General features: G+C 39.0%; 1 protein-coding gene and 1 pseudogene across 1 annotated transcript; both read left to right on the plus strand.

The window, feature by feature from the left end:
* The first annotated feature begins 1,588 nt into the window (after window positions 1-1,588).
* Window positions 1,589-2,443, plus strand: LOC139701592 (vomeronasal type-1 receptor 90-like). The gene has a single exon (XM_071600714.1). It carries the CDS (start codon window positions 1,589-1,591, stop codon window positions 2,441-2,443), a length of 855 nt encoding a protein of 284 aa, XP_071456815.1.
* A 12,160-nt stretch (window positions 2,444-14,603) lies between these two features.
* Window positions 14,604-15,485, plus strand: LOC114083005 (vomeronasal type-1 receptor 90-like; annotated as a pseudogene).
* The last annotated feature ends 2,386 nt before the right edge of the window (window positions 15,486-17,871 follow it).

Consider the following 17,871-nt stretch of genomic DNA (forward strand, 5'->3'; position numbering starts at 1 on the left):
CACTGTGGGTCTCACCGATACACCTGTGTGTGACCTGCACAGCGTGCACAGAGCCAGCTGCTTCTCTGCCTGCTGTGTCCTGGGGCTGCAGGGAGCTAATGTCTGTGGGGGACTCGTGATAGCATCTGACTCTGCTACTTCCCATGATCAGCACTGTGGGAAAACCATAGGTTTTCCAGCTGTAACCAGGAAAATTTTCCTATAGAAAAAATAAATAATGTTCCACTTGTTTTCAAGCAATGCTCCCTGGAAAACCCAGTTCTCTACCTGTGTTTGCAAGTCCATGGCCCCTCCTGGCTCCATCCTTCCCTCCCATGACGATGCATGTAGGGTGACCATCCCCCACTGGCAGGGCTGAAACCAGAGTCCTGAGACCTCCGTCCACAGATAACTCAGACAGATTGCCTCTCCACTTTTTCAATACTCTCCATTTTATTTTTTTAAACTGCATTAAGCTGAATTGAAGACAAATCTGTATTTTATAACATGATAGAACGGAATCTAATTTTTTCACTTTCTGTAATTTTAAAGAACTTCTTCAAATGTTACATATTCAGTTTGTGTTGGTGTAAAGGTATTTTGGAATCAAAATGTGAGTGTATATCTTACAACTTACTTCAAGTGTGCACACAGGAATAGGCATCATCTACCCATAGCTACATGGAAAACAGAGAAACCATGTAGCACTATGCTAACTAATAACCATCTGTGACTCTTCAAATGTGGGGACTCCTAGACTATTATACAATCTCACACCATTATATGAGCCTTCTTCTTTTTTATTTATTTTTATTTTTTGAGCATAATAAGGGAGGAAATCTTTTGTTGAAGATGTGAATGAAAGAAAAAAAAAACTTCTTACTAAATTAATCATTTGGAAGAGATTAAATTTTGCTAATGTTATTAATTAATTTCCACTATAGACAATGACCCTTCCTCAAAGATTTCCAAGCAATTAATTAACTAGGCTAAAACACTTAAATTGTCTTGAACCCTTGCCCGTTTTGCTCACCCTTAGTAACTGATGTTATCAATCTATAATTTTCTAGGTAGCTGTGGATATAACTTATAATATTATAGATGAGAGAATGTGTGGAAGTGTTCTAGTCTCATTGTACATATTCCATATTTCATAGCTATACAGCAGCATTAAAACTGAAATTAATAAAATGCCTTCATTCTATAGGGAGATATTTCATGAGGATGTCCTCATCAAATTGTCTATTACAATATTTCCTCTCTCTCCTCTGGAGAAATATCATTGCTGTCTAAAAGAAGATACGGAATCTTGTTCTCTTGTGTAAACTCTTTAATCAGGGTGACGTTTGGTCCCTGTATTCCAGTTAAAACATTCAAATATATGACCCACAAAGTATTGAAGTTTTCCTGTTGCGGTGGTGTGTGCCTGTTATCCAAGCAGCTTGTGAAGATGATGCAGGAGATTTGCAGGTTCAAGACCAGCCTCATCAACTTAGTGAGGCCCTAATCAACTCAGTGAGACCCTGTCTCAAAATAAAAATAAAAGAGCTAGAGATGTGACGCTGTTGTTTAGTGGCCACTCTGTACCATCTTTTCACCAGAAGACAAAATGACCAAGAGCAACACACTTCACATTTTTATTGCTGTAGGAAATGTCTTTTCTTCCCAAATTATCCTTGGGATCACAGCCAACATCTTCCTGTTCCTTTTCCACATCCTCACGTGCCTTCTCCAGCGCAGGATCAGGCCTGCTGATTTCATCATTGCTCACCTGGCCCTGATTCACCTGCTGATGCTCATAATCAGGATGTTCCTGGATATAGACATTTTTGGGGTTCAATATATTTGGAATGACATCTCATGTAAAACCGTCATCTACCTGTACAGGCTGATGAGGAGCCTGTCAGTCCGCACCACCTGCCTGCTGAGTGTCCTGCAGGCCACCACCCTCAGCCACAGAAGCTTCTTTCTGGCCAAATTCAAGCACACGTCCCCACAGCACAGTCTGTGGTACTTCCTCATTCTCTGGGTGTTCAACATGTTCATTAATATCCGTATTTTACTCTCTATTGGAGGCCCCACCAATGACACATTAGATGTTTGGTTTTCCACTGAATCCTGTAGGGATTCCTCCACAGGTTACTATTACAGAATCTTATTTTCCCTGGTAGGAATACTCTGGGACGTCTTCCTTCTGGGGCTCATGGCCTTCTCCAGTGGGTACATGGTGTCTCTCCTGTGGAGGCATAAGAGGCAGTGCCAGTACATCCACACCACCAGCAGGATTCCACAGGCCTCCCCAGAGCAGAGGGCCACTAGGACCATCCTGCTCCTCATGGGTTCCTTTGTGGTCATATACTTTGTAGACTGCATGATCTCCTCCTCTTATGGGAAAATGCAGAAGAAGGATCTGGTTCGCCTTGTGTTCCAGATGCTGGTGGGCAATGGCTGTGATGCTCATTAGTACCGAAAAATGAATGATCCAGTTCTTCCAATCCACACTGGGGAAGATGAGGACATGTTTAAGCAGGGCCAGATAACCTCTCACAGTGTCGTCCCACGTTATTTCCTCATGAGTTTCCAAAAATTAGTTGATGTTGGAAAAAAAACCTAAATGAGGATGAGGGAGATGAAACTTCTGTTGTTCTTTGTAAGATCTTTATCAAACCAGGTGAGGTGGTGCACACCTGTCATGCCAGTGGTTCAGGAGGCTGAGGCAGGAAGTTCTCAAGTTGAAGGCTAGCCTCAGCAATTATGTGGGTCCCTATGCATCTTAGTGTGACCCTGTCTTCGAATTAAAAAAAAAATACAAAGTGCTGGGGATGTGGTTCAGTTGTTAAATGCCCCTGGGTTCAATTCCTAGTTCAAAAAAAAAGGTTTTCAATGATGCATGGCCTGTTTTCTTACCGAGCTTGCCTAAAGCAGATACCTTCCCTGTCCATAAATGGACCATGACCATTAACCCTTTGCCTGGAGAATGCATTTTGGAAGAATAATTTTGTTGGGTCTTGGGAAGAGAAATATCTTGCACAACTACCACTTTTTTGATATGCCTGTGGCAATTAAGGGTGGCCTGTCCAGATCCCAACAGGTTACGCCCATCTCTGGGGCTACTATGAAGTATCTTCCTAGTAGACTAGAGGCAAAGGTCACATGCATTGGATAATCTATTGCCCTAGGAGAGCCACAGGTAGTTCACAATGCCAAACCTAAATTTCCCTGGCCTCCATACCAGGAGAAGACCCTCATGAAACTAACAGATGGCCCCCCACCACATCTGCCTAGGCAGGAGCTCAGGAGAATTGTAGGTCCCAAATCGACTCAGAACAGTCTTGTGATACTGCAAGATGTTTCCTACATAACCTACCAGTTTCACTTAACTTTTGGAAGGACTGACATAATGTCCAACTCCTGGAACAATGAAGGATGATCATGTTCTGTCTCCAATGCCCAAGTTTGACTGTGTTTTGGTCATACACTTCCTGCCAGGTATCTAAGACCAAGTTGGTCAAAATGGACCTTTTTCTTATCTATGGTTAGAGTCCACTGAGATTCTCAGAGATTGCTCTTGGGAACTTTTGAGAAACCTCTTGGTTTATTTTTAACTTTTTCTCTATCAGTTGTGCCATATGACAAGATGGGTCAGCATCATGGTGAATAACTTTTGCTTCTCTTGGATATATCTGAAACGTCTCCCTGTCCAGTGACCCTCCTCTTTGCCAGATGTGCTCTGTGTTTGGATTTCTGGTTTCTTGGGTCTTTTCAATGCCTCTGATTGGACATTTAGGTGCTTTACCAGTGTCATGGGGACCTTAGAGGGGCAGCATTTTTTTTTCCATGATGACCTTAAAGGGTAAGGAATACAATATCGGCTGCTGTTAACTTGGCCCTTTTATGTCCTTAACTTTGGTGTCCAGGTTTTAATTTGAGACATCAGACAGGTCAGTTTCACCAGTGTTGAAATATGAGTCCTGAGCTTTAACTTCAGGGAGTATAATTTCATAGTGACTCATTCAATATAATTGAACTGGAAGTCAGTTTTATATTCTATTTGTCCTGTAGTAAGTACATGAATTGTACTTACTTCTGGTCTACGTGGGAGCCATGCTAACTTAGAATAAAATTCGAGGCAGAGACTTATCTCAGGTTAGACTTATTTGTGGCAGATGCTAGCTAATGTGACTTATTTTTTGAAGCTTATCTTTGCATTTGTTAAAACTTTGGAGGCTGACACCTGAATATTATCAATTGAGGCCAAATTCAGCAAATTAGCATGAACTTGAAGTAACTTAGTGAGACTCTGTCTCAAAATAAAATATTTTAAAAAAAGACCTGGGGATGTAGCTCAGTGGTATAGTGCCCGTGGTTCAATCCATGGCACCAAACACACGTATGAATCAAAAAATGCTGAGAAAAGATGACAGGTTAATGTTTGTGAACATAGGGTGCCATTTATGAATTAAGACCTTCAGTGGATGTTTGGTTAGAACATTGAAATGCAGATTTGTTCATTATTTTGACCTTTAACTGATATAATGTTTGGATGTAGAATTGGAATACAATATTATAATTTGATACATGGTCACAGAGTTTTCTGATCACATAAGCATACTTAAATTTAATATTTCCTCAAATTTTATCATTTTTGAAGTGTAAGGAGTCCCAAAACTCTTCTCCTTTACTCTTTGGTTATATATAATCACCCGATGTAGACTCTGGTGACCACATTGAGCTATAGACATGAAAACTGCTGACCCCAGCCCTGCAGCTGTGCCCAGTTGCGCCTCACTCCTCTTCTGACTGCACCTTCCCCTGACTCTTCCCAGCCTCTGCCCCGATGAACAACTATCTGGTCAACATTTTTAGTTTCCATACATGAGTGAGGACAGGCAGGGTTTTTTTTTTTCTAAAAATAAAATTCTATACACCATTAGAAAAAAAAGTCATCTTTTTTCAAAATGGGATGATCAGGAAAAATGACAATTTCATACTTTCACGCACTCAGCATTTTTGTGTCTGCTCCTAGGACCAGCCTGGGAATGACTAGATAGATTTTCCATGAGGGCACATCTGTTTCATATTTTATGAGTCATAGAAGATCACATGCACTGAGCCCTGTTATCCTCTGATTTTTTTTTTACATTAAAAATGACACAGGTCTGTTCTCCTATATTTGATTTATTGAAGGTAAAATATATACTGAGGAAGGTTTAAGGAATAAATTTATGTAATACAAATTTTATCATTTGTCTAGAAAATTATAAAATAAAAAACTTAAAAGCTAGTTCTAAAATTGTGCTATTTTATAACTTTTCTGTGGAGATTAGGGCCTGGAGGACATGCACTTTGAGTATTGTTGCAAGCTCTGCCTGGATGAAAACTTGTCCGACCTATTCATATGCTTGTACAGTTTTTTTTTTGTTGTTGTTTTGTACTTTTCTATATGTACAGTATCATCAGTTTTTTTAAAAGCAAGGAGATAAAAACTGTTTGCAAATCAATCATAATTGGGATTAGCAATGTATAGACGACAGTCTATTAGACCATAGTTACAGTCTCTTGTGCTTTCATTGAGGAATTATTGGTATGGATAAGAACTTACACTTGTTGTCCTAAATATTTTTTCTGATTTTTTGTCCTTTGTATATTTTGGTATGTGTTTTGTCTCTTTCTTTCTCTCTTATTGTTTATTATTGAGGTTGGTTGGTTTTGTAGAGAGATTACGTTTGACTCTCTTGTCCTCCTTTCTGTAATACAGCACCAATGATTTATTCAATTTCATGTACTTTTAAATCACTTTGCTAACATGTATTCACCATGTGCAGTGATGGGGTTTAGTGTGACATCTCCATACACATGAGCAGCCTTCTCTGATTGAATCCATTCTCTGTCAATGTAGCTCTCTCTAAATCTCTATTTATCGCCATATCATATCCATGTGACTTATTTCATTGTCATCCACACATGACAGAGTCTATGCAGGGCTTCTCTTTCTGTGTCTGCCTTATTTACTGAACACAGTCCTGCAGTTCTATCCATTTTCTTTACACAACAGGGCGCCAAGTCACGTCTGATTTCCTTTAGGAGGAAGAAAAGGAGATAGTTTTACATTTTTTTTTTTTACTGTAAGTGCATGTGCATGAAAAGATGTACGTCAAAAATGAGCATACATACCTGAACAGGATGAAGTCCAGCTTGATGTTTACATATTCTTCCTAACAAAAACGCCTTTCAGATACATTCATTATTAGCAAATTTGGCAAAGTAAATTTTTAAATGAATAATTAAAAGAAAAAAATTAATGGATAAAAAATATTGTTTCTACCCAGTTATTGCAAGTTATAAACAAGGGTATTTTGGAGCAAGGAAAATGTATCTAATATCAGGATCACTTATCTTTTTAATATTTCATGTGAAGGAAATATCAGGATCACTGCCTTCTTCCTGGAAATTTGGTAATGGGCTTTGGAGGGGCATCGCTAATTTTCAAATTGTTAAATGTAGGACAAGAAAGGTTTTATGAGAACCTAAAATAGATGCTTGCAGCAATGTGAGTTTACCATCTTACCTTCTGGAGTGTGTCAAATTATTTTTTAATATCTCAAGGATTAGAAGTCACATATCAATAATAGTTCTATTGGTTCAGGAAGATGGGGGGAGCAACACTCAGTATTAAAAAAAATCAGGAGAGGCTGGGTATGTGGCTCAATCAGTAACACACTCACCTGTAAAGCACTGGGTGCTGGGTTCAATAAATAAAAATAAAAATAATAAAAATTATAAAAAATAATTTAAAAAATAAAGATGTTGACTTCACCAAAAACTGAAAAGTAAATATTAAAAAGTTCTCTCTCTCTCTCTCTCTCTCTCTCTCTCTCTCTCTCTCTCTCTCTCTCTCTCTTAGAAAATCAGGACAACTTTTACTTCCTGCCTATTTTCACAAAAGTAAATAAAATATGAAACATGAGATAGTATAGATGGGCATATGTAACTTGATTGCTGCTACATCTGTCTGATGAAAATGTAACAGAATCCTGATATAATGGACATTTCCAGTGGAAATCACTGACTAATATTGTGTCTCAAATGTATCAGATGACATAACTTAGGAAGAATTCCTTCACTGCATTTTACAGAGCACTGTTGTCTGGGTTGAGTTTATTGGTCAGAGCCAAGTGTCTCTTCTAAATCTACCAAAAAAAAAAATACCTAAAAGAAGCAGTTTCTCCCTTCCCAACCTCTTCCTCCTAGAAGTCCCATGCACCAACTTAGCACTTATCTGGATAGATGAGGGGGAATTGCTGCACCTGAGAAAAACCTGCAGAGTTTTGAGCAAAGGGGGCTGTTAAATCATCTCTCTGCAGCCTCTAATTTTAGTGTCCCCAGTAATGTGACAAGAACCCACTGGAGAGCACAGGACTATGGAGTCCACAGTGTAACACTTCACTTGCCTCTTGATTTGATTCTAATCTGGATAATAAGCCACTGTCTGGGGAGAGTGGTGCTCAAAATTATCTCTAAGTTCCCTTGACAAAAAATAATGTGTAGCCATCATTTAGACAACACAACTACTCTCACTTTGATATGAAGTTCAAATGAGCTCATATCCATTCCTCATGTTGTGATGCCTAAATTCTGGGATTAATCATTCTTAGTGCCTCCCATGTCTCTGAGGGTCCTCTCTCTACAATGTATGATTGGCACCCTCTTCTTGACTCTATTCTCAAGGGTTTTCTGACATTTCTGCTCATGTTCTTCATGGTTTCTATGCTGAAAATTTTCAGAATTCGAGCTGTGCATCACATGAAAGTGCACAAGAAAAAATAAGGAAAACCAGTGGCACGTCTGGAGGCTGAGGTGGAGGTAATCGCAGTCCAATGAAACATAGTTGAAGCTCAGGCAGAGTCAATTCTGTTGGAAACCTGAGACATTATTCCTCATCATCATGAATGGAAAAATTAAAAAAAAGTAAAGCAAGAAAGACAATAAAGGAAATATAAGTAGAAAAACAAGAACTAAAACTATCCATATTTTCTGATGACATCATTCCACATTTTGAGGACCCATAAAAACTTCACTCAAAAGCTTCTAAAATTCAAACAAATCCACCAAATTAGCAAGACATAAAACAAATACCCACAAATCAAATGTGTTCCAATAAATCAATGGTGAATCCACTGAAAGAAAAAATCATAAAAACTACCCCTTTCCCAAGGTCCACAAAAAAGAAAATACGTGGAAATCAATGTAACAAAAGAAGTGGAAGACCTCTATGATGAAGACTACAGTACAGTAAAGAAAAATGTTTAAAAAGACATTCAAAGGTGGAAATATTTCAATACATTTAATAGAGAGGATTAATATTGTTAAAATGACCATGCAACTGAAAGTAATATACAGATGTAATGCAATTCCTATTCAAATTCCATCAGTGTTCCTTATGGAAATAAAAAAAAAAAAAAACATTCAAGAAATTTATTTAGAAAAACAAGGTCCAGAATAGACAAAGCAATCCTTACCCAGAAAAGTAAAGTAGGAGGCATCTCAATACCAGATCTTAAACTATAATATAGAACTATAGTAACAAAAAAATGTCAAGATATTGGCACCAAAACAGACGTGAAGATGAATAGAACAGAATAGAAGACAAAGAGAAAAACCCACATAAATGCAGTTATCTTATACTAGAAAAAGACACTGTTAATGTACATTGGAGAGTCTTAAGCTGTAGACATGTCTCTTGTAAAAAGCACAAGGCAGAACTTTAAAATATAACTCAGCTTAATGTTTTTCAATTTTAAAGGAAGCAGTTAGATACTAGGACCCTGGCCCACCATATGGAGGAGGAGGAGCAATGACCAGGCTGTTTCTCCCCCCAATTCTCTCTCTCTCTCTCTCTCTCTCTCTCTCTCTCTCTCTCTCTCTCTCTCTCTCTCTCTCTTTCACACACACACACACACACACACACACACACAAACCATCTACCACACAGGGCTCTCCTGTGCTACTTCCATCTAAAGACAACAGCCAAGACCTGCAAGACTATAATCAAGGTCCCTGCAGGTCTGGTTACACCAGAGATATCTCTGCTAGCATACTTCTCTTGATTTCTCTTTGCTTTTCCGATGATCTAATACCTCTATGTTCTCACCTCCTACATCATGAACCTCACATCATACACCCCTCTCTTTCCTCACCATGAGAAACTGTAAATGCTTATACAAACCTGATACACACACACACACACACACACACACACACGCACACACACACATATTTAGTAGACATGAATTTAACACATCATTTCTCTTTATTGTGACAAAACTGTAATTGTCTAAACAAGAGATATTGAGTTTAAGGCTGCATATTATTTGCATTGGTGCTGTAAACATGGATCTCCCCCTTAAAGGTGCAGTATTGGTAACCTGCGGGGACACTAGAAGATTGTACTGTAGAAACTTTAATACTGTGGATTCCCCCTGCTAGACAGGGAGACACAAAGTCAACATGAGAAAAGCAAGGGAAAAAGTGCCCTAGACAAACCAAGATGCTATAATAATAGAATTAACTCACAGTACAGTAGATAAAATGTCAGAGAAGAAGTTCCAAATAAACATAATTAAAATGATCTGTGAAGCAAAGAATAATAGAAGAGAACAAATACAGGCAACAATGGATAACACCAACAAAGAGATAAGAGAGGAAATACAGGTAGTAAAAGTTTATTTCAAGAGATAGAGATGCAATTTTTTTTGAAATGAAGGAAACAATAAACCAAATAAAAAAATCAATAGATACCATCACCAACAGACCACATCACCTGTAAGACTGAACCTCAGGCAATGAAGACAACATATATAATCTTTTTTTTATATTTACTTTTTAGTTGTAGTTGAATGCAGTACCTTTATTTTACTTATTTATTTTTGTGTGGTGCTGAGGATGGATCCCAGGACCTCACCTGTGCTAGGCAAGTGCTCTACCACTAAGCCACAACCCTAGCCCCAACAACATATATAATCTTGAAAATAAAGTTGACCACATGGGAAAGATGGTAAGAAACCATGAACAGGATCTTCAAAATCATGGTACATCATGAAAAGACCAAATATAAGAATTGTTGGAATAGAGGAAGGCACAGAGATACAAATCAAAGGAATGCACAATCTCTCCAATGAAATAATGTTAGAAAATTTCCCAAACATGAAGAACGAACTGGAAAATCAAATACAAGAAACTTAAAGACACACCAAATGGACAAAATTACAGAAGAACCACACGGAAGGAGACACACTATCATGCAATTGCCTAGCACACCGAACAAAGATAGGCTTTTAAAAGCCACCAGAGAAAAGGTTCAGATTACCTATGGGGAAACAATTCGGATCTGACTTTTTTTTTTTTTTTTTTTTTTTTGTCAAAGGAACTTGGAGGAAATTTTGAGCACCCATCTCCCCAGATGGCTGTTATGCAGGACAGAATCTAATCAAGGGGCAAGTGAAATGTTTTGCTTGGGACCATTCATCCTGTGCTCCTCAGGGGGACCCTGTTATGTAACTATAGAAACTCAAATGACAGGCTGCAGGGAGATGAGGTCACCACACCTTTTCCTTAAAACTGTTCAGGTTATTCTCAGGTGCACCAAGTGGCCGGCATCCATCCAGCCAAGTTCTTCTCTGTTTCCCTGAATATAGGCTGTGAGTACATGGGCTTCTAGAATGAGGGAGGAAGGGGCAAATGGGTCTCATAATGAGGGTTTTGGTAGCTTTAGAAGAGCCATCCAGCATTAACCATGGCACTCAGCCAGACAACTCTGCTCTGTGAGATGCAATGAAGGAAATCTTCCTAGGATGTGTCATTCTTTAGTTTTGAGACTTAGAAAATCACTCCTTATTTTCCTTAAGAAATTTCCACTATTTCAGGTTCCTACTTAATTTTCTCTGAACAATTGCCTATGCCTTCTGTGCTAGCTCCTGTTTTCTATGTTATTTAGTCCTATACAAATAGTCAGAGAAGTAATAATTTTCCGTCTCCTCTTTATTAAGTATGCTCAGCATTGCTTCTCTCATCTTCCTGAAAAAAAATGGAATGCTCCTTGATATGTGACTTTCTAAATATTGAGAAATTAAAAAGTGATTTTGTATAACCCCAAAGTAACAGGGGTGACCTTATATTACCAGAACCATGTGTTGTAATTTCTCATGAAATCTTCCTTGTCCTACATTTCATCTCACAAATTAAAAATGAATGGTGCCTCTCCACATTGTGTGTTCTGCCCATTAGCCAATTCTGAGTGAGAAGGCAGTGGTCCTGTGTCACCTTCATATGAAAAGACAAGTGAACCTGATAGTGGTTTCTTTTTCTTTGCCCCCCAAATATCTGGGAGTATAATTTTCAATAGTTGAGCAGGAAGAATATATGGTCCACTCATCTGGTCTCTTTTTATTATTCATTTTAAAATCCTCCTTCCCATTTCCCTCATAATGGTTATGTCTCATAGGCATTTTGTTAGGGAGAATATTTGGAAAAGTTGATCCTCATTCTGTTCAGGTGTCTGGGCTCACATTTATTTTTTAAGTTCATATTTTCATGCAAATGCAGTTACAGAACAAATGTGAAACAATCTCCTTTTCTTCCTCTTTAAGCAAATTGAACTTGACTCATGTCATTATTGACTTCATCAGGTAAACAGATCCTCCTGTATGTATGTTTGGGTTTCCCAGGAAGGACAGCTTCGTATCTGTGATGAAGCTCCTTTGGAGTTTTGTGTTGCTGTTAGAAAAGTAACTTTCTTTATACTGAACCTGAAGACAGATTTCAAGCTATTGTTATTGTGTAGTTGCAGCTGGGAACCCTGAGCTTTACTGAAATCTTTCCAATTTATAGGAACAATGGATGATCATCAACCATATTTTTCAGGAATAGCCATCACTCATTTACCCAAATATTCTACAGGCTTTCCTCCTTCATATTCCTGTAGCTTGCACATTTCACAGTGGTTTTTCACACAACATAGCACCTGGCTGGTAGTGGTTGTGCCCTCCCTGATACGCAAGCTGTTTCTCCCTAGTGCTCGTCATAGTTTCCCAGCTAGAACTGTGATGCAAAGTACAGCTGGCTGCCCAATTTCCCCTCAGTCCCAAACTCACATGAAGCAGGTCCAGTCCCACTCCCAGAACTCAATTGTTCATCTTTAGTTAACATACAGTAGATGAGCAGGGGGGGAGCAGGGGGGATTTAAGTACATGGAAATGACAAAATAAATTATGCTCCTTTGTTGATGCTGTATTATTATTATTATTATTATTATTATTATTATTATTATTATTCTAAAGTTTGAGCCCAGGGGTGCTTAACCACTGAGGTACATCTCTAGTCTTTTAATATTTTATTTAGAGACAGGGTCTTGCTATAAGTCTTAGGTCCTCACTAAGTTGCTGAGGCTAGTCTCAAAAATACAATTCTCTTGCCTCAGACTCCCAAGCTGTGGGAATTACAGATGTGCACCACCATGCCCAACCCATGTTACTTTCCCTGTGATTTATGTCACCCTCTGTGGACTGTCCAGTATTTCTTAGGATAGTTTGATTTCCCTTGTTTAAAAAAAAAAAAAAAAAAAAAAAAAAACATGATTTTTTTTTGCTGCGAACAGTATATTTCCAAGTACCATCACTGTGTTAGGAGCCTTAGTTGAGGAGGCCCCTTGAACACACTGCAGGGGGTTTAGGAAGTTCTAATCTTGTCCCTGAGCCTCTAGACTCTTCTGTGCTGAGTGGCAAGACTCATGGCTGGGAGAGGACATGCCTGGTGATTTATTTTAGCTTGTATTATGAAGGGCTCCAGATCACCAGAATTCTTTATAATATAAAGGAGATATGAACACAGACATAGCTTTATACTTACCTTTAGAATACTTACATATTTTATAATATTTAAGTGAGTAAGATATAGATATCTGATGCATATGATATACTAATACATCAGTATGTGATCTAAATTCTGGACACAAGCTGGGCACAGTTGTGAATGCCTATAATCCCAAAATAAAAAAAATAAAATCATCATTTTGCTATTCACCACATTTCAGAAAAAAAAAAATAACTTTCTTTTCCTAATGGTTTACAGAATTTTCCTTTCAGTGAATTACTGCATGTCCTCACTCATGCAGGGAATATAAACATTTTGCCTACATGGAACTACAGATCAGAAGAATCTAGGAAGGGGCAGTGGAAGAAGGATTCAGAGGAGGGGTGAGGGGCACCTGGGCACAGATACAGGGCTGGGGTCAGCAGTTCTCATGCCTATAGCTCAATGTGGTCACCAGAGTCTGCATCAAGTGATTACATGTGACCAAATAAGAGTTTTGAGACTCTTCACACTTAGAAATTATACAATGTGAGAAAATCTAAATGTTAATTCCCCCATGTGTTAGCAAGCAATATATACTTGTATTGACTTCTAATACGAGACTCACTAAGTCCAAGTATTATGTCAGCTAAAGGATAAAATAAAAAAAATAATAAAATCTGCCATCATGCCTGGCTACCCATATTTAAGTAGAAAATGTGTTTCTGCTAGTATTTGACACTGGACTTGGATCACATAGGTCAAATTGTGACTCAGTAACAAAAATAATTAAAATAGATAGCTGTGTAGGGGAAGCAAATCGGTCTAAAATCCACTCAGTTTTCTCTGAAAAGAGATTCCCAACAGATTATAATTCTGTTGATTTTTAACCTCCCTGAGTTGGTGATAGAGATGATCAACTATTAAGAGATTTCTATGAATGAGGATCTGCACAATCTAAAAAATTGAAAACTTCCATAGAGATCCTTCTGCACAGCAATCCTTCCCTGAATGCAAATGTGCTTCATCCTGTTTCATGCAAGGTATCTCGTGTACAGACATGATGAGGTTTTGTTCAGCTTATAGAATAGATGAGCCCAGAGCCCAGGTTCATGGGCTTCTCAAAGTTGAATATTTATCCTTTAAATGGAAGATCATGTAAGTATGTTCAAGCCATCTGACTTCAGAGGTTGCAATACTTAGCATTTTCTCTGTGAATGTATTCACAAAATTACATGTGTTCATGAACAAACCAGAATAAAGGTAACAGGAAGCTAACATAAATGTTCATGGCATACAACATTGAGGCTCTTTGTTTTGGAGGGTTTTCTTTCTAATTCAACCCCCATAATTTCAATTGACTCAAAAGTGCATAGCCCTTACTACAGGAAGGACACATACTCCACCCTTGCAGTAAGATATCACCAAGAAAAATTCAAGATTGCATCAGGGAAAGATTTTCTATAACATCGGAGCTTGTGAATGAGAAATATATGACAGCTGTGATCATTTTTAATGCTCAGGAAATCCTTTTGTACTTTGCATAAATTGGAATCCAGCCATGATTGGGAAAGGATGGGAAGAGAGAGAGGAAAGAATGATTTCCAGGGTGTGTCAGCAAAATTTCAGTTAAAGGGGACAGGGGCACTGGGACAGGCCAATAAATTTTCCTCCTGGAAACAGTGTTGGCTGAGAGGGATGCAAGTTAATATTTGTGATAATGCATTTCCTTATTTTTCTCCCAAAGACATGTACTCCATGATTCCTTACCCCCAAAGATGAGAAAAAACCACATGGTGCATGGTGTTATTAATTTAAGAATCACCTTTTACTCTGAAGTGGGAATTGGGATCGTGGCCAACACCATCCTCTTTATGTTCCACATCATCAAGTTCCTGTGTGACAAGAGGCTCAAGAACACGGACTGGATCATTAGTCTCTTGGCCCTTACCCACATCCTGATGCTGCTCAACACGGGGATCTTTGCTGCAGACACTTTTACATCTCAGGTGGGACTTCGGGGTGATGTCACATGTAAATCAGTTGCCTACTTGTACAGGTGGATGAGGGGCCTATGCATTTCTGCCATCTGCCTGCTGAGTGTCCTGCAGGCCCTCACCCTCAGCCCCAGAAGCTCCTGCTTGGCAAAGTTCAAGCCTAAGTCCCCACAGGACAGCATGAGTTCCCTTCTCTTCCTGTGGGTCTTCTATATGTCCTTCAGTGCCCACTTCTCCATCTCTGCTGTTGACAACTCCACTGTGACCTCACAGGGCCTTATATTCTTCAGTGACTCCTGCACTATCTTACCCATGTGCTACTTCCTCAGGCATTTGTTTGCCATCCTGGGTGCCTTACGGGTTGTCTTCCTTATAGTGCTCATGGCCCTGTCCAGTGGGTACATGGTGACCCTCTTGCATAGGCATAAGAGGCAGTGCCAGCACCTTCACAGCACCAGCCTGTCTCCAAAAGCCTCCCCAGAACAGAGTGCCACCAGGGCCATTCTGCTGCTCCTGGGTTTCTTTGTGCTCATGTACTCTTTGGACTGCATGATCTCCTCCTCATGAACCATGTGGAACAATGACCCTGTGTGCCATTCTGTCCAGATCATGGTGTCCAATGGCTATGCCACCATCAGTTCTTTGGTTTTTATCTGCACATAAAGACACAGCGTTACCTTTTTTAAATGTTTGTGGGGGAAGGACAGTCAACGTTAAATCATTGCATGATGGGTCATTTCTCAACCTGAGCCACTGCACTGCCATGCATCAACACATCATGACATAGTGAGTTTGCTCTCTGTGTTGGATCAATGCATAAAGTGGTTTTTAAAAATGATTACATTGAAGCTTGAAACTGAGAAAAACATGACAGATTATTGTCCATATGGCTCCAAAAAAGCTAGTAGCTTTATATTTCTGATTGATGTGTGAAAGAAACCCTAGGAAGTAAATATCACTTTCTTTTTCTGAATCAGTGCATACATTTATAGGTATGTGAGAGATTGCAGTGGTTTTAATAAATCAAGAGTCTCAGAAATCTCCTTTATGCCTAATAGATTTTAAACATCCCTTAAACTGCCATCTCATCTATCAATTGAACTTTTATGAATATAAAATAAAAAAAACTTGATATAGCGACAACAACTATTATTTAAACACCATTGCTCAGGATACCATATTTATAACAGTCGGTGATAGAGACAGTCTGATATTCCCAAGCATATGAATGTATAAAGATTTGGTCTGGATGTATCATGGAGTTCCACTCAACGTTGAATAGGAGAAAGATTTTGGTGCATAGGAAGCCACAGACAAGTCTTGAATTTATTATGTCAAGAGGGTACATGGTGACCCTCTTGCATAGGCATCAGAATCAAAACTGTATACATCTACACACAGCATGGTGGAAACTTCAGTAGAATAATATGCAAAGACAGCATATTGCATTAAATACTAAACATAGCATTAGATATGAAGGTGATGCTGATATATAAGAAACCACAGATGAATCTTGAAATCATTCGGTCAAACGACTGTCACACACAAAAGAATCAACATTTGTATAAAATATACCTGTAAAAGGTGGAAGTTTGGTTCATATAATTTATAAAGACAGAATGTAGTAGTATGGCATTTTCCTGCAGCTGAGGAAGGGTGTGCCCTTGGGAATTTTTATTTAATGAATCTAGAGATATTTTAGGAATAAGCAAAATGGGGGAGACGGTAGAGAGAATCCATGCACCCACATTTGAAATTGCTTAAGGCCACTGACCAGTACTCTTAATCACAGATAAATGATAAATATCATCTTTTGTGTATTTAATAATAATAAAATATGTTAATTACCTTATAATCAAGAGTGAGGAAAACTTTCTCTGAAATTACAAATAAAACTGCAAGTAGCCCAGGGTGGTGGTGCCCTCGTGGAAATCCCAACAGCTCAGAATCTCAGGCATCACAACGTGTGGAGTAAGGAATGGGCTAATTTGAACTTGGATCAAAGTGACAGAACATGACATGGTCCATATGTTTAGGACACATATTATTTTTCTCAAGCTCCAATTTGGCAAAGTTCTAACCTAAATCCCCACAGGACAGCCTGAGATCCCTTCTTTTCCTGTGGGTCTTCTATATGTCCTTTAGTGCTCACTTCTCAATCTCTGCTGTCGACAACACCACTGTGACCTCACACACTCTTATATTCCTCAGTGATGCCTGCACTATATTACCCATGAGCTACTTCCTCAGGCATTTATTTATCATACTGGGTGCATTACGGGATGTCTTCCTTATAGGGCTCCGGGCTCTCTTCAGTGGGTACATGATGACCCTCTTGCATAGACATAAGAAGCAGTGCCAGCACCTTCACGGCACCAGCCTGTCCCCAAAAGCCTCCCCAGAACAGAGGGCCACTAGGACCATTCTGCTGCTCCTGGGTTTCTTTGTGCTCATGTACTGTTTGGACTGCATTGTCTCCTCATCAAGGACCATGTGGAAAAACGACCCTGTTTGTCATTGTATCCAGATGATGGTGGCCGGCTATGCCACAAGTAGCCCTTTGGTTTTCATCTGTACTGAATAAAACAGCCTTAACTTTTTGAAATTCTTATGTAGTAAGGATCGTAAATGTTGGATCATTGCATGATGGATAGATTTTCATACTGATCCACCACACGGTTGGGCAACCATTCATCATGGCATAGTGTGTCTGCTTTCTGTGTTGAATGAATTAGCAATGGGGGGCTTTTATGTGATTACTTTTAAACTTGTGAATGAGAAATACATGCTAGATATTTTTTTCATATACCTCTGAGATAAACTAAAGTCATTATATTTTTTTGGTAGGGGGAGGTAGTTACTGAGGATTGAATCAGGAACACTCGAACACTGAGCCACATCTTCAGCCCGATCTTGTGTTTTATTTAGAGAGAGTGTTTCACTGAGTTTCTTTGCACCTTGCTTTGGTTGATGCTGCCTAAACACATGATCCTCCTGATTCTATTTCCCCAGCTGCCTGACCTCCCTCATGTATGGAGGCTAAAAATGT

Source organism: Marmota flaviventris, chromosome 13 (assembly GCF_047511675.1).
Source record: "Marmota flaviventris isolate mMarFla1 chromosome 13, mMarFla1.hap1, whole genome shotgun sequence".
Taxonomy (NCBI): Eukaryota; Metazoa; Chordata; class Mammalia; order Rodentia; family Sciuridae; genus Marmota; species Marmota flaviventris.